Source organism: Chiloscyllium plagiosum, unplaced genomic scaffold (genome assembly GCF_037043375.1).
Source record: "Chiloscyllium plagiosum isolate Xiang-an unplaced genomic scaffold, Cpla_swu_hap1 HiC_scaffold_14, whole genome shotgun sequence".
Lineage (NCBI taxonomy): Eukaryota > Metazoa > Chordata > Chondrichthyes > Orectolobiformes > Hemiscylliidae > Chiloscyllium > Chiloscyllium plagiosum.
The window spans coordinates 9,883,963-9,901,975 of NW_028270152.1; the positions used below are offsets into that span (position 1 = coordinate 9,883,963).

General features: G+C 47.8%; 1 protein-coding gene across 2 annotated transcripts in view; it reads left to right on the forward strand.

Moving 5' to 3' along the window:
• The window catches only part of LOC122558816 (plexin-A1-like), a 588,446-nt gene that overhangs the window by 419,603 nt on the left and 150,830 nt on the right, over window positions 1–18,013 (forward strand). For both annotated transcript variants that reach the window (XM_087994072.1, XM_087994073.1), the window contains exon 12: window positions 6,628–6,818. In XM_087994072.1, coding sequence (XP_087850198.1) covers window positions 6,628–6,818 — 191 coding nt within the window. The remainder of the gene's footprint in view (window positions 1–6,627; window positions 6,819–18,013) is intronic.

The following is an 18,013-nucleotide window of genomic DNA, read 5'->3' on the forward strand; positions in this document are numbered from 1 at the left end:
ACCCTTTCTATTCATATACCCATCCAGATGCCTTTTAAATGTTGTAATTGTACCAGCCTCCACCACTTCCTCTGGCAGCTCATTCCATACACACACTACCCACTGCATGAGAAAAAGTTGCCCCTCAGGTCCCTGTAAAACCTTCCCCTCTCACCTTAAACCTATGCCCTCTAGTTTTGGACTCCCTGACACTGGGAAAAAGACCTTGCCCATTCACCTTATTCATGCCCCTCTTGATTTTATCAACCTCTATAAGATCACCCCTCAGCCTCCGATAGTCTAGGGAAAACAGCCCCAGCCTATCCAGCATCTCCCTATAGCTCAAACTCTCCAGTCCCAGCAACATCGTTGTAAAACCTTTCTGCACCCTCTCATGTTTAACAATATCCTTCCTATAGAAGGGAGACCAGAATTGTACGCAGTATTCTAAGAGTTCTAACTAATGTTCTAATCAGCCGCAACATGACCAACCTCTATACTCAATGCACTGATCAAAAAAGGTAAGTGTACCAAACGCCTTCTTCACTATCCTATCTACCTGTGACTCCACTTTCAAGGAACTATGAACCTGCACTCCATTGTCTCTTTGTTCTGCAACACTCCCCAGAGCCCTACCATTAACTGTATAAATCCTGCCCTGGTTTGCCTTACCTCACGTTTATCTAAATCAAACTCCATCCACCTCTCCTCAGCCCATCGTCCCATCTGATCGAGGTCCCATTGTCCTCGGAAACAACCTTCTTCACTGTGCATTCCACCGCCAATTTTGGTGTCATCTGTAAACTGACTGTGTGTGCTACGGAAGTGTCAGGGGAGGGAGCCCAGTTGTCAGAAATGTGGCGTTCTGAACACAAACCGTCCTGCCATGCCTTCCTTCCCCATCCTTTGCTGGTTTTAGCTGAGCTCAGTATTTGACTGCATTCCACTGAACGGCCAAACTTGAGGCATGACCTCCTGACAGGTCCCTCGACAATGAACGTTCAGCCGGAGAAGATTTCTCTCGGAGCTGACAAAGCTCCAAGCCTTGTCTATTACAGCCAGCAGCTGAGTTATTGCCTTCGGGACCTACAGAGAGATGAGGCAGCTCAAATTAGCCTGCGCTGTGTGGGCAATAAGGTTGTTGACTTTTTCATAGGCACGTTAACATAATTAAGGTGTTCATTTACGGCTCTTTTTAATTATGCAAAGGTTAGCTAAGAGAAAATCAAAACTAGCTAAAACCTCTGATCTTATACAAAGGTTAATCACCTGGGGCCCTTCTGAAAAGAGGAAGATCATTGAGGGAGCCAACAACAAAATAGTGTTGTATTTTTAATTTTCTTTGAGTGTTTACATTCATTGGTTACTGGAGACAGAGGGAAAGGCCAGTCCTGTCAGAGATGAGAATGGTTTAATCAGGATACAGGGAGTCTGTTAAGTTTCCAATCTGCTGGGAGTCTCTGATGGCAAAGCTGTTTGATGACCAGTGAGGGGCAAGCAGAGAGTGATCTGAGATCGGGGTCCAGAGAGTGACCAATGTCAGGAGGCCAGCAGGTGACCGGTGAGGGGAGAGTGACCGATGAGAGGACTCCATAGAGTGACCAGTGTTGGGCAAGCAGAGAGTGACCGGTGAGGGGAGAGTGACTGGTACAGAGAGAGCAGAGAGTGACCGGTAAGGAGAGAACAGAGAGTGACCAGTGAGGAGAGAGCAGAGAGTGACCAGTGAGGAGAGAGTGCCCGGTGTGTAGAGAACAGAGAGTGACTGGTGAGGGAAGAGTGACAGGTGAGGGGAGAAAAGAGAGTGACCGATGAGGGAAGAGTGACCGGTGAGGAGAGAAAAGAGAGTGACCGGTGAGGGAAGAGTGACTGGTAAGGGGAGAAAAGAGAGTGACCGGTGAGGGAAGAGTGATCGGTGAGGGGAGAACAGAGAGTGACCGGTGAGGAGTGAAAAGAGAGTGACCGATGAGGGAAGAGTCACTGGTGAGGGGAGAACAGAGAGTGACCGGTGAGGGAAGAGTGATTGGTGAGGGGAGAACAGAGAGTGACCGGTGAGGGGAGAGTGACCGGTGAGGAGAGAGCAGAGAGTGACTGATGAGGGGAGAGTAACCGGTGAGAAGAGAGCAGAGAGTGATTGATGAGGGGAGAGTCACCGGTGAGGGAAGAGTGACCAGTGAGGGGAGAACAGGGAGTGACCGGTGAGGGGAGAGTCACCGGTGAGAGGAGAGAGCAGAGAGTGACCGGTGAGGGGAGAATGACCAGTGAGCAGAGAGTGACCGATGAGGGGAGAGTCACCGGTGAGGGAAGTTGACTGGTATGGGGAGAACAGGGAGTGACCAGTGATCAGAGTTCAGAGAGTGACCAGTGATGGGAGAGTGACTAGGGCTGGGAGAGCAGAGAGTGACCAGTGATGGGAGAGTGACTGGGAGAGCAGAGAGTGAGATGATGAGATCTTCATTTTGTAACCTCCAGAAAGACATCCAATTAAAGTAGGTAGTCTTTCACAAGGTTTTGTTAGGTCTTCAAAAAGGTGAAAGAGTGAACATTTATTGTCGGAGCAAGGCAGGATGGGGAGGGCGCCTCAGCAATGAAAAATTGCAAATCATAAGAAAAAGCCAAGTAATGACACAGTGATTATAAATGGTAAGTGGTTCCTCGAGGAATACCACCTGCTAAAAGAGAGATTGGTGATTAGACTTGACAAGGTAGGCACTGAGAAACTGTCTTCTGTGTCTGAGAAATCTCGAACATGAGGCATGGTCCCAGGGTCGGGATTGAGGGGAGGAGAAATGTCTTCATTCAAAGGGTTTTGAAATTTTGGAATTCTATGGCCCCAATGGTTAGGGCTGTTCATTGTTGAATAACTGAAGGGTGGGATAGACATTGGGGAATGAATAGTCAAGGTGAGTTAATTAGCAGAATGCAGTCATAATGAACGGAGTAGACTTGATAGCCAACTCCAAATCTGATTTCTTATGCACCGAAGGGGAATGCTTTGGGAATACATGTTGGGAATATTGCCTTTAAGAACATATATGTATATAGTGTTGCGACTGTGTCTGCAAGTTGGTTGTTTTGACATGGGCTTGCAGGATACAAATTGGTTGGTTCCGGTAAAAAAACTTTTATTCATTCACGGGATGTAACATCATGGCTGGGTCCACCACTTATTGGCCATCCCTAGCTGACCTTGAGACGGTGGTGGTGAGCTGTCTTCTTAAACCTCTTTGGTGTGGTAGACCACAGATACTGGTCGGGAGGGGACCATGTCTGCTTTATAGCATAGAGCGTGTTTTACTGTTTCAAATAAACCAACCCACTGAGTTAATCACTCCCTGATGAGCATTTCGTTATTGAAGCCATTAGTATTAATTTGTCAAGGGGTGGATGGAGACAGGTAGTGGAAGGGCTGGTGATCCTTGTGTTGAGTGTGTAACAATAGGTTTGCTGGAGTCTACAGTCTGTGTAACAAAGTGAAATTTGTTTAGCAAACTGTGACTCAGAATTTCCCAGGCACATTTCTTGCATCCATTGTGCTAATCGCCTCTGTAATGACTAGTTTGAGAGTGTAGCTGTGATTCTGGGGGTGTTCCACCTTTCAAACAATTAACAACCAATTATCCAGCTTTGTTCACTAATTATTACAAGGACACAATTATCTAAACTGTCTCTGGTCCTATTCAGTGAGAATGTTACATGCTGAAATCCTATATTTGTGACTTTCAACCTCAGAGGGTAAATGCAAGTCAAGTTTCTTTAATGGGATGTGAGCATCACTAGTCAGATAAGTTCTTGTTGCCGAATTCTAATTGCCTTTGCATACTATGGCTTGCCAGGCTGTTTCAGAGGGCATTGAAGAGTCACCCACGTTGCTATGGGACTGGCCAGACTGGGATGTTCGGTGGATTTCCCTCCCTGAAGACGAGACAAGCTGAACCTTACAGACTCATTCATTGAATTTAAAAACCACCAGCTCTGATGGTGCTACTGGTTTCATTTGAACCTGTGTCCCTGGAGCCTGGTTATTGGGCGGTACTGTGGCTCAGTGGTTAGCACTGCTGCCTCACAACGCCAAGGACCTGGGTTCGATTCTGGCCTTGGGTGACTGTCTTTGTGGATTTTCCATTCTCCCCATGTCTGGGTAGATTTCCTCCCACAATCCAAAGGTGTGCAGGTTAGGGTGGATTGGCCATGCTAACTTGTCCATAGTGTCCAAGCTAGGTGGATTAACCATGGGAAATAGGGATGGGGGTGGATGGTATTCTGAGGCTCAGTGGGCTTGATGGGCTGAATGGCCTGTGTCCACATTGTAGGGATTCTAGTCTAGTGGCATTGCTGCAGTTCCGTTATCTCTCCATGGTGGCATGTGGGCTCCTTCCCTAATAGCAAAGCACTGCCCTGGCATTGTGCCCTGCTGTAGGAGCCTCACATCTAACTGTGCAGCTTATTAGTGGAGGGTTTGGCACAGCGGCTCAGTGGTTAGCACAGCTGTCTCATAGCGCCAGGGACCCGGGTTCAATTCTAGCCTTGGGCGAATGTCTGTGTGGAGTTTGCACATTCTCCCTGTGTCTGCGTGGGGTTTCCTTCGGATGCTCCGGTTTCCTCCCAGGTCAGGTGAATTGGCCATGCTAAGTTGTCCACAATGTGTAAGTGAGGTGTATTAGTCAGGAGTAAATGTAGAGTAATAGGGTAGGGGAATGGGTCTGGGTGGGTTATGCTTTGGAGGGCCTTTGTGGACTTGTTGGGCTGAAGGGCCTGGTTCTAACTGGAGAAATTCTATGATTTCAGAACTAACTGCTATCCTGCTCTCATCTCCCCACCCATTGGGACAGTGCCCCACAGGGGTATTTGAAGGCTAGCTCTAGCTGTTTTCCCTGGAGCATCAGAGGCTGAGGGTTGACCTTATAGAGGTTAATAAAATCATGAGGGGCATGGATAGGATAAATAGACTAAGTCTTTTCCGTGGGGTGGTGGAGTCCAGAACTAGAGGACAAAGGTTTAGGGTGAGAGAGGAAAGATATAAAAGAGACCTAAGGGGCAACGTTTTCACACAGAGGGTGGTACGTGTATGGAATGAGCTGTCAGAGGAAGTGGTAGAGGCTGGTACAATTGCAACATTTAAAAGGCATCTGGATGGGTATGTGAGTAGGATGAATTTGGAGGGATATGGTGTTGGCATGGATAAGTTGGACGAAAGGGTCTTTTTCTGTGCTGTACATCTCTATGACTTCACGGTTCTAGCACCAGCTTCTTCTCCACTAATATGGTATAAGTCAGGTTACCCAGTCACAGATAGCTGTTTACTGTGATTGAATTGTAGCTCTGTCCCGCTCACAGGGTGAATGTGATGGTTTCTCTGGGTTATTAATTCCTAGTTTTCCGAATTTTTTCTCGATGGCTCATACTGTACAATATGGACCTCCTCGAGCACTCAGTTAATGCTTGTTGTGTGTGTGCCTGGTGTTTAAGGCAGTTCACTTTCAAAGACTTCGTTGTGAATCTGTCGGTCCAGTATGGGGTCTGCAAGCTGCAGACAAGGAAATTAGAGACTAAAACCAAAATTGCTGGAAAAGCTCAGCAGATCTGGCTGTGTCTGTGGAGAGAAATTAAAGTTCATGTTTTGGGTCAAGCAACCCCTCCCCAGAACCAGAATGGTCGCTTGACCCTAAATGTTAACTCTGATTTCTCTCCACAGACCCAGCCAGACCTGCTGAGCTTTTCCAGCAACTTCTGTTTCTGTTTCTGATTTACAGCATCCTCAGTTCTTTCGGTTTTTTAATAGAAGGACATCAGCTAGTTTGGTGTAATTTCGGCTTTGTGACTTATAAGGTGCTTTATTGGTTTAAATAAACTAACCCACAGAGTTAGTCAGTTCCTGATGAGCAAATGACGACTATCATTCACATGATGGTGCCAACTTGTGTTGGTGTGAGTTTTGAGTCAGGTCAAGGGTCCAGCCTCACTCTCCTGGAGAACGGTCTGTATAGAGAAGCCTCGATTATCGAAAGGACTCAGATGGGACAGTGTTTTGTTCGGTTAATTGAATTCCAGGTAATCAAATGCTGGATAACATAGTTTAGCCAAGATCGGGACGTTGCAATTTTGCCAGATAATCCAATATTCGGATAATTGAATGCCGGATAATCGAGGTTCCTCTGTATTGATTTGCAAACACAAAGCCATTAAAGGCTTGGTGCCATGGAGCACTTACTGATTTTTAAAAAAATATTCATTTGTGGGATGTGGGTGCCGCTGGCTGGGCCAACATTTATTGCCCGTCCCTAGTTGCCCCTTGAGAAGGTGGGGGTGAGCTGCCTTCTTGAACCGCTGCAGTCCTCCTGCTGTGGGTAGACCCACAATGCCCTTAGGGAGGGAATTCCACGATTTTGACCCAGTGACAGTGAAGGAACAGCGATATATTTCCAAGTCAGGACGGTGAGTGGCTTGGAGGGGAGGTTGATGGCTGGCACCAGTAAGGAATGTCTGGATGTGTGTGTATGTGTGGAGAATGCGTTCCAAATTACATTCTCTCGGCGCTCTGTTGATATCGATTGGCTAACAATCACGACAACCTTATAACATGAGCTTTCTCTTCCCCGTTCATCCTGTTTTTCCCGCTCTCTGTCCCTCTCACTACCCACCCCCTAACAGCTCACCTCTACAAGTGCACCGCCCTTCGGGAGAGCTGTGGGCTGTGTCTGAAAGCTGATCCAAAGTTCGAGTGTGGTTGGTGCGTGCCGGAGAAAAGGTGCATGCTCCAGCAGGATTGCCAGGCACCGTCGAGAAACTGGATGCACCAGAGCAGGACAAACAGCCGATGCACTGACCCCAAGATCACCAAGGTACGCCAACTCAACAACGTCAGTTTTTAACAAAGAATTCACTCTCCGGGTGTGGGTGTCACTAACAAATAGGAGCAAGTAGGAACTGCAGATGCTGGAGATCACAGTCAGAAAGTGTGGCGCTGCAAAAACACAGCCGGTCAGGCAGCATCTGAGGAGCAGGAGTGTCAGCGTTTTGAGCATAAACCCTTCGTCATTCCCGATGAAGAGTTTAGGCTCAGAACATCGACTTTCCTGCTCCTCGGATGCTGCCTGACCGGTGTCACTAACAAATGTTTATAGACCATCGCTGACTCTCTTGAGCAGGGGGTGTTGGGTATTTGAGGACATGGTTCTGATCAACCACATAGCTGTGGGATTGGAGTCATGTGAGCCAGACCAGGGAAGGAGGACAGATTTCCTTCCCTAAAGGACATTAATGAACCAGATAGTGTTTTTAATGACAATCTGGTAAATTTATGGTTGTTATTGTTGAGATTACCGTTTTGATTCGAGATGGTAGTAATTAATTACACCTAAGTTCCTTGCTACCTGATGGTATTTTAGCTTGTGAACTTGATGTTATTGATACAGCCCTCTGGATTACGAGGAGAGAGTGAGGACTGCAGATGCTTGAAGCCAGAGTCAGTAGATACAAAGCTGGAAAAGCACAGCAGGTCAGACAGCATCTGAGGAGCAGGAGAGTCAATGTTTCAGCCTGAAACTCTTCGTCAGGACTGGGGAGGGGAGTGCTGATGAAAGGTTTTAGCCCGAAATGTTGACCCTCCTGCTCCTCAGATGCTGTCTGACCTGCTGTGCTTTTCTAGCTTCACATCTATTGCCTCTGGATTGCTAGTCCAGTGTGTTACCCTGTCGTAATGGTCACCTGTCTCACTGCTTCAACCTCCATACCAAAGGCACTGAGTGAAATAACTTGAAAGAAGCACTCATCCTGTGAGGAATCCATGTCGAAGGGGATTGTGTGTGATAGGTAATGAGAGGTCTCACTTAAAAAGCTCGGGTATCTGCGGAGTTAACATGATGAGATGCATAAGGTAATGCAGCTTAAATTCAAGCTGTGACCTTGCTCCTAATATCGTCCCATCTGTTCATGGCCATCTCAAAATCAGAAAATAGCCATAAAAGTTCATTGGTTGGTATTTAAAAGCAATTAAAATTCTCAGCGAAATCTGATGGCTTCCGTCTCTGTGTTTTAAATCAACACGAGACAATAATTTGCATTTATATATAGCCTTTTACTTTTCTTTCTTACTTATGATTTCTGTCATTTATTTAGGCACCATGATACGACAACTTATAAAACTTTTCACTATTTTTTAATGTAATAATACAGATGACAATAAATTGCTCTTCTAGTCTATTATATCCTTTCAAGTTCTCAACACAGATTGCCATGTTTATCTCCTCTCAATTCACAATGATCTTCCAACCCAATAGCTTTTACACAATGTCAGGTTTGTAACTCCAGGGATGGAGGTCCCAGAGAAGCAGAGTGTTAGGTGTAATGAGAGCTGGGCTCACTCTCACGCCACATTCTCTCTCTGTCTCTGTCTCCCTCTCTCTTTCTCCTTCCCTCCCCACTCTCCACCTCTGTCCTCTTTCTCTTTCTCTCTCACTCTCTCTCTCTCTCGACCCCCCTCACCTCTCTTTGTTCCATCCTTAGAGAGAGAGGAGGGGGGGATAAAGAGAGCTCTCTCTCTCTCACCCATCCTCTCTCCCTCTCACCACCCTCTAACTCTCTCTCTCTCTCTTTCCCTCTCCCCATTGAACTCTTTACCTCTGTCCACACTCGCTCCTTCTCTCTCTTTCTCGCTCCCCCTTTCACCTCTTTCTGTCCCCCCTGCTCTCCTTATCTCCTCTCCCTCTCTCTTTCTTTCTCCCTTACTCCATCTCTACCCCAGTGTCTCTGTCTCCCTTTCCCTCTACCACCTCGTTCTTCCCATCCCGGTCTTCCTGCCCCAATCTCTCTCCTATTTTCCCTCCCTCTTGTCCCCACCCCACTGTCCATCCATCTCTCTCCCCTTCCTCTCTCACTCTCTGTCTCTTCCCTGTTTCTTTTCCCCCACCATCTCTCCTTTTCCCTCTCTTTCTCCCACTCTGTTTTGACCCCTCTCTTTTTCCACTCCACCCTCTCTCTCTCTCTCTCTCTGTCTCGCTCTCTCTGTATGTGGCTCTAATCATAAAAGAGGTCAGCAGAGGACAGGAAGGTAAAAACAATGACTGCAGATGCTGGAAACCAGAGTCTAGATTAGAGTGGTGCTGGAAAAGCACAGCAGTTCAGGCAGCATCCAAGGAGCAGTGAATTCGACGTTTCGGGCAAAAGCCCTTCATCAGGAATACAGGCAGAGAGCCTGAAGGGTGGAGAGATAAGGCCATCTGGTCTGTCAAGTCTGCTCCTCCTTTTTCAAACAACAATCCGATTAGTTTAGAGATTAGATTACAATGTGAAAGCGGGCCCTTCGGCCCAATAAATCCACACCGACCCACCGAAAAGAAACCCACCCCCCCTGTATTTACCCCTGACTAATCCACCTAACACTACGGGCAATTTAGCATGGCCAATTCACCCTAACCTTCACATCTTTAGACTGTGGGAGGAAACCGGAGCACCCGGAGGAAACCCACACAGGCACGGGGAGAACGTGCAAGCTCCACACAGGCAGTTGCCTGAGGCGGGAATTGAACCCGGGTCTCTGGTGCTATGAGGCAGTAGTGCTAACCACTGAGCCAATGTGCTGCCCACTTCCTCCATTTCTGCCATTCTTCCTCCACTTCTGGAAGATGGTGGGTTCCAAATCCAAGCAACTTCAAAAGGAACATCAAATAATTTTTCCTCATTGGTGGCCAGTCAGCTCCATCCTCTTTATCTCCCCCTTCCTTCTCCCTGTCTAAGGAGCAAACAAGGAGAGGGGGAGAGAAGGAGAGAGAGAGGGCAGAGGTGGAGAGAGAAGATGGAAGGAGACAGAAAGAGGGAGACAGAGAGAGAGAGAGAATGTAGGGTGGGAGAAAGCCCAACTCTCTGCTTCTTTGAGACCTCCATCCCTGGAGTGACTCAGCCTTCAGTCACCTTCTTCCTACCAGCCCTCCAGCTTTGTTGCCGAATGTGTTTCGAAGGAGCCAGCTGGTTAGCGCTGAAGCTGTTGGTTAATGTAAACCCGGCAAGGCTCAGAGTGAAGTCAGTCAGTGCCGGGTTTGAAGCAGGATGAAGCAGGATTGTCATCTTCAGGAATTAGGTGGGAAGGCCAGCGGTGATGTCAAGGCTGGGAAAAGGTGCAAAGGCTTTTGGTTTTTGCTCAGTTCGGAGTTTGGAGACACGCCTGCACAGACTTGAGGGGATCTTCAGGGGAACTCACCCTCCCTCACTGATTCACGTCCTCACTCCATGCACCCTCGCGCCCAGACCCTCAATCTCAGACTTAACCACTCAACTACCTCACATTTTCCATCCTCTAACTCGTAATCCCCTCAATCCTACCCTCCTCATTCATACCCCTCCCACTTCTAATCCCCCTTACTCCTACCCCTCTCACTCCTACTCCCTCACTCCTATCCCCTTCCCCCTTAAACCCCCACCTCTCATTCCCTCCCTCCTAACCCCTCCCTCCTAACCCCCCCACCTCCCATTCTCTCCCTCCTAACCCCTCCTCCTAACCCCTTCACTTCTAACCCCCCCTCCCTCCTAACCCCTCATTCCTGACCCCCTCACTCCTGACCCCCTACTTCCTAAACCCCTCACTTTTCTCACTCCTAACTCCCTCCCTCCTAACCCCCTTACTCCTACCCTCTCACTCCTAACCCCCTCACTCCTAACCCCCCTCCCTCCTTTTCCCTCACTCCTGACCCCCTCACTCCTAACTCCACTCCTAACCCCCTCACTCCTTTCACTCCTAACCCACTCCCTGCTACCTCCCTCCCCTGACCCCGTCGCTCCCAACCCTCTCTTAACTTCAATCCCCTCACCCTCATTCCAAACACTTGATCCTCACTCAACCTTTGCCACCCCATCCCTTCGGCCATTGCCCCCTCCCCTCCTCCCTCGCCAGCTACCGCGTTCCACACTGCACCCCGCACCCCAGTCCCTGGGGAGGCGATGGCCAAGTGGTGTTATTGCTGGGCTGAGATTGCCGAGACCTGGCTGATGATCTGGGGAGACTGGTTTCAAATCCTGCCGTAGTGGAATTTGCATTCAATAAAAATCTGGAATTAGGAATATAATGATCACCATTTGCCGATTGTTGGGAAAAAAAACCCATCTGGCTCACTAATGGCCTTGAGGGGATGGAAATTCCAGCCTACACGTGACTCCAGACCCTCAGCAATGTGGTTGGCTCTTAACTGCCCTCTGGGTGATTAGGGATGGGCAATAAATGCTGCCTGGTCAGTGACACCCCCATGAAGTACCGCCAGCTTCTTGCCATTCTTTTGTATCAGATTCTTGAAGCAGGGGATGCATTTTCTGAAGATTTTCTGTTGTCCACGTTTGGGTCGGTGCTACTTGGACGGATATCCGCAGCATCAAATGGAACACGTGAGCTGAGCACAAATGGCAAAGTATTTTGTTCAGGAGGAAAACAACTTGCGTTTCTCTGGCACCTCTCGGCCGTCTCGGAATGTTGCAACGCTCCTTGCAGCTGATGAAGTCCTTCCTTTCCGAAGACGTAGAAACTAGGACCAGGAGTGGGCCATTCGGCCCTTCGAGCCTCTTCCACCGTTCAGCATGATCGTGGCTGATCATTCAGCTCAGGCCCTGTCGCTGCTTTCCCCCCATATCCTTGATCCCTTTAGCTGTACCCAACACTTTCTTGAAATTGTACAATGTTTTGGCCTCAACTGCTTTCTGTGGCAGAGAATTCCACAGACTCCCCACTCCCTGGGTGTCCTTATCTCAGTCCTAACTGGCGTACCCCTCATCCTTAGACTATGACCCCTCATTCTGGACTCCTCTCGTCATCAGGAACAACCTTCCTGTGTTTACCCTGCCTGGTTCTGTTAGAAATTTACCAATTTCTATGAGATTCCCACTCCCACCTGGCCCAGTTCTTGTGAACTCCAGTGAAAATAATCCTAACTGATCCAGTCTCTCTCCATAGGTCAGTCCTGCCATCCCAGGAATCAGTCTGGTAAACCTTTGTTGCACTCCCTCCATTGCCAGAGCAACCTTCCTCAGATACAGAGACCAAAACAGCCCACAATACTCTCGGTGTAAGGCCCTGTCCAATCGTAGCAAGATATCCCTTGCGTACCTCAGTTGAACCTGCCTCCACCATATTTCCAGGCAGTGCATTCCAGGTTCTGAGCACGGGATTGAGCTCAGTAATCAGCCATGATCATGTTGAATGGTGGAGCAGGCTGGAAGGGCCGAATGGCCTACTCCTGCTCCTATCTTCCATGTTTCAGTGTATTTTTCTCACATTGCCCCTGTTGTATTCACCCATCAGTTTAAATCCAGGCCCTTTCTCCTATTACGAGTGGGAACTGCTTCTCCCTATCTACCTAATCCAGCCTGCTCACGGTTTTGTAAACCTCTATCAATCTCCTTCTCTCCGAGATGAACAGTCCCAATCTGCTCAATCTATCCTCATCACTGGAGTTTTTCATTCTTGGAACAGTCCTTTTGACACACAAAAGAAGATGGATGTGCTTTTTTTAAGTTGTGCTTTCAGAGCTGTAGGTATTTGTCGACATGTTGTCACAGTTTGTAATATCGGAAGTGCAGCACAGAGCATGCTCCCAGAGAGGACAATGTGACCAATGACTGTATCCTCTCCCCCGACGTGGAGGTAGCCATAAAAACCAACGAAAGGCAGGTGCTGGAAATCAGATACAAAAGCAGAAATTGCTGGAGAAACTCAGCAAGTCTGGCAGCATCTGTGGAGGGAGAAACAGAGTTAACGTTTAGGGTCCAGTGACCCTTCTTCAGAACTGAAGGGTCGGAACTTGAAGTGTGAACTCCGCTTTCTCTCTCCACAGGGGCTGCCAGACCTGCCTGAGTTTCTCCAGGTATTGGCAGGTTTGTCCAAACTTTTACTTCCATGTGAGGGAGCTTGGTTTAATGTCTCACTGAAATCCAGTGCATCAGACAGAGCATCACTCCCTCAGTACACTGGGAGCAGGAGCTGGGTCAACTCTTCCTGGTGAGCCCATGACAGTTTGTTTTGAGGTGAGCCGAGACATATCCACCCAGGTGGATGCAAAGCATCCCGCGACAGTAAGTTGAAGATGACCAGGGCACTTATCCCCAGGTGCACGAAGGCTCAGTGGTTAGCACTGCTGCCTCACAGTGCCAGGGACTCGGGTTCAATTCCACTCTCAGGTGACTGTGTGTGCGTGTGTGTCTGTGTCTGTGTCTGTGTGTGTGTGTGTGTGTGTGTGTGTAGTTTGCACAGTCTCCCTGTGTCTGTGTGGGTTTGCTTCAGTTCCCTCCAAATATGTGCAGGTTAAGGTGGATTGGCCATGCTAAAGTGTCCAGGGGAGGGGAATGTGGAGTCACAGCAAATGGGTGGGCAGCTCTTTGCAGGGTCAGTACACTTGATGGGCCAAATGGCCATTTTCCACACTGTAAGGATTCTGTGAGATTTTTTATCCCTGTCCAATAATGTCCTTTTGTACATAATACAAAAAATATTCAGCTTATCTCAGTGTTGCCCCATTGCTGTTTGAGGGAGCTTCCTATGTTTCCTTTGTTATGGAAATGACTGGACTTCTGAAACACAGGCTGTAATACCCTTTGAAATGTCCGGTAGCCAGAAAAGGTGCTATGTAAATGCAAGTCTCGCATTTGTATTTTTACACGAATGAAGCCTTATTTTAAACCGTTGTGTTTGGTGGTAGATTTAACACAGCTTTGGTTTCAGTAATCGAAATGAAAGGTTGCTATCACTCTCAGTGCACCTCAGTTCCCTGCGTGTAAAACGTAACTATCAAAAGAAAAAGAGACGGGGATGGGATGTTTTTAATTTTCTCCACTCTTAGCTCACAGCCTAAATCATAAAGTTTCACATTGCAGCCTTGTGTTTTGAAGTCTTTTCTCCAGCCTTTGAGGTGGGAGATGTTGGCACTTCCTTCAGGAAGGCCGGGGCATTGTGCATTTGAGAAGGATAACATTGACAGCAGTCACCCAAGGGGCGAATTCGTTCTTGGGAAAGTTCCACAGCTTTAAAAATCAAAAGAAATTGCTCTTCCCCCACCCAGCAGCAATTAATTATCTCACAAGCTGGATTTCTGCGTCTGTACTTTCCAGTTCAGGCCTACGGGCCTCGATAGTTTATTTTCTTGCTGTCTCCTGCTTCCACTTGTGTGGTTGGCACAATATTTTCAGCATGTCATCTGTTGCTGATCGTAGACCCCATGTGGTGCAGAAACTTGTGGCGTTGTGGATCTGTCCACAGGTGTGGAGAGTGCCCCACCCAGTCCTCAAACGTCCCTGTTGCCTCCTGAAGCTAATTGCAAATTCCTCCCCGGTTGTCCTTTGTAGAGGGGATCTGTTTTGCTGAGAATGGAGGGATATCTGTGAGATTTCATCGAATCCCTACAGTGCGGAAACAGGCCATTCAGCCCACTGATTCCACACCAACCCTCTGAAGAACTTCTCACCTCCCTCTGCTATCGCCATACTTCCCTTAGTTAACCCACCTAGTCTGCAGATCCCTGCAATTTAGCATGGCTAATCCACCTAGTCTGCACATCTTGGGACTGTTGGAGGAAACCACTGCACCCGAAAGGGTACCCACATAGACCTGGGGAGAATGTGCAAACTCCCACAGACGGTCGCCCGAGGGTGGGATCGAACCTGGGTCCCTGGCGCTGTGAGGCAGCAGTGCTAACCACTGAGCCATAACGTCTTTGGCAGGTTATCTTGCGTTTTGAGTTTTGCCTGAGTTCGAGGGAAGAGGAAGGTGTTGGCTCACCCTTGTCTGTATGCTCTAGCGATTCAAATAACTTCCTCCTGTTACTTGTGGGGAGACCGAACAAACTCCACACAGACAGTGGTCCGAGGCTGGAATCGAACCCAGGTCCCTAGCACAGTGAGGCAGCAGTGCCACCTCAGACAGCAGATAAACAAGTGGAGAAGTCTTTCTGGGATGTGAGAGTGCAGCAGGTCTAGGACTGAGGATTTTAGCCACAATGTTCAGACAGAGGAGCTGATGTGGTTCTGGGAGGTTTTGCTAAAACGATACAAGGCACTTATCGGGCCAATCCTGGAATACTGACCTTGCTGTCCATTGGAGGCCATCCTGAGAAGCTTGATACTGGGTATGGAGGGACTGCCTTATGAGGACAGTTGAGCACTTTGGATCTGTACCCATTGGAATTTAGAGGAGAGAAGACCATATTGAAACATAGAATTCATGGGGAGCTTGAAAGGTTTGAGCGTGTGGCGCTGGAAAGGCACAGCCGGTCAGGCAGCCTCCAAGGAGCAGGTGAATCGGAAGGGCTTATGCTCGAAATATCAATTCTCCTGTTCCTGGGACGCTGCCTGACCTGCTGTGCTTTTCCAGCACCACACTCTCGAAACTGATCTCTGCAGTCCTCACTTCCTCCCAGATATGGAAAGGTTGTTTTCCCTTGTGGGAGAGTCAAGCACCAGAGTGGGCAATATCTCAGAATAAGGGGTGGAACATTTCAGACAGAGTTGAGGAGGAATTTCTTCTGTCAGAGGGTTATGAATCGTGGAATTCTTTACCACAAAGGTCTGTTGAGGTTGGGCCAATATTGAATTGAATATTGAATATCCTTTATTGTCACTTTTGCTCCAGTTCCTTTGTTGGTCAGAGTATTGAGTACAGGAGTTGGGGGGGTCATGTTGTGGCTGTACAGGACGTTGGTTAGGCCACTGTTGGAATATTGTGTGCAATTCTGGCCTCCTTCCTATCTGAAAGATGTTGTGAAACTTGAAAGGGTTCAGAAAAGATTTACAAGGATGTTGCCAGGGTTGGAGGATCTGAGCTATAGGGAGAGGCTGAACAGGCTGGGGCTGTTTTCCCTGGAGCCTCGGAGGCTGAGGGGTGACTTTTTTTTTTAGATTAGATTAGATTACATTACAGTGTGGAAACAGGCCCTTCGGCGCTGGTCTCAGGCGCTGTGAGGCAGCAGTGCTAACCACTGTGCCACCGTGCCGCCCACTAATAAAAACAAAAAACTAATAGAGGTTTACAAAATTATGAGGGGCATGGATAAGGTAAATAGACAAAGTCTTCTCCCTGGGGTGGGGGAGTCCAGAACTAGAGGGCATAGGTTTAGGGTGAGAGGGGAAAGATATAAAAGAGACCTAAGGGACAACGTTTTCACACAGAGGGTGGTACGGGTATGGAATGAGCTGCCAGAGGAAGTGTTGGAGGCTGGTACAATTGCAACATTTAAGAGGCATTTGGATGGGTGTATGAACAGGAAGGGTTTGGAGGGATATGGGCCGGGTGCTGGCAGGTGGGACTAGATTGGGTTGGGATATCTGGTCGGCATGGACGGGTTGGACCGAAGGGTCTGTTTCCATGCTGTACATCTCTATGACTCTACAAAAAGATGGGGTACTGGGCTAATGGTCGGATACTTGGTAGTGTGGATGAGCAGAGGGATCTTGGTGTCCATGTACACAGATCTCTGAAAGTTGCCACCCAGGTAAATAGTGCGGTGAGGAAGGCATATGGCGTACTGGCTTTTATTGGTAGAGGAATTGAGTTCCGGAGTCCTGAGGTCATGATGCAGTTGTATAAGACTCTGGTACGGCCGCATCTGGAATATTGTGTGCAGTTTTGGTCGCCATACTATAGGAAGGATGTGGAGGCATTGGAACGGGTGCAGAGGAGGTTTACCAGGATGTTGCCTGGTATGGAAGGAAAATCGTATGAGGAAAGACTGAGGCACTTGGGGCTGTTTTCACTAGAGAAAAGAAGGTTTAGGGGTGACTTGATTGAGGTGTACAAGATGATTAGGGGGTTAGATAGGGTCGACAGTATGAACCTTTTCCCGCGTATTGAGTCGGGTATTACAAGGGGGCATAGCTTTAAATTAAGGGGGGGTAGATATAGGACTGATGTTAGGGGTAGGTTCTTCACTCAGCGAGTCGTTAGTTCATGGAATGCCCTGCCAGTAACAGTGGTGGACTCTCCCTCTTTATGGGCATTTAAGAGGGCATTGGATAGGTATATGGAGGATAGTGGGTTAGTGTAGTTTAGGTGGGCTTGGATCGGCGCAACATCGAGGGCCCAAGGGCCTGTACTGCGCTGTATTCTTCTATGTTCTATCTATGTTCTATGTGCACGGTGAAACGTTTTTACAATGGCTGCCTTTTAATGGTGCCACCTTAGGTACAAGTCTTACAGAATTATAAAAAGTAGCATTGTTATACAAAAGAGGATTAAAGGAAAGGCAGTAACATAACCTTGTGTCTGAGAATAAGTTGGAAATGAGGCAATTGATATATTCAGGGCTGAGATCAATAAATCAAAGTTAAAAATCACACAAGACCAGAGTATAGTCCAACAGATTTAATTGGAAGCACAATAGCTTTCGGAGCGTCGCTCCTTCATCAGGCGATTGTGGCCATTACCACTTGATGAAGGAGCGGTGCTCCGAAAGCTAGTGTGCTTCCAATTAAACCTGTTGGACTATAACCTGGTGTTGTGTGATTTTTAACTTTGTCCACCCCAGTCCAACACCGGCACCTCCAAATCATCGATAAATCGGTTAGGGAATCCAGGGTAGGGGGAAAAGGCAGGAAGGTTTGCCTGAGTTTCTGGATTTCCAGTGACACGATCAGTAGACAGCCCTCTCCCCTCTGTGACAAGCAGTTCTACTTCCTACTGTGCGACTGTAGTCGTCTTCCCCTTCATCGTGTTGTAAAGAATTTCCACACTTGACTCTTGATATTGCCAATTTGTTCTTCAACAGATGTACAGTAAAGTGAGACTTAAGTGCATTCTATATATCCTACTTCTCCTGCAAATGGACTTTGGCTGGTCGAATTAGTGCTTGGGTTTATTGGCTTCAGTCTCCTCTTGTTCATTCCTTGAGCCAGCATAGTTCCTGACTTGTAGGATACAGCTGTATGTCACATGAATACTTGGCGTTAAAAGCGATGTAAAATTACCTATAATTATACTATTATTGTTATTACGAGGCCGTTACAGCTACGCTCATCAGTCATAATATTTGTTTTGTCAAGCTACACCTGTCTTTCCATTATGAATAATTCTGTT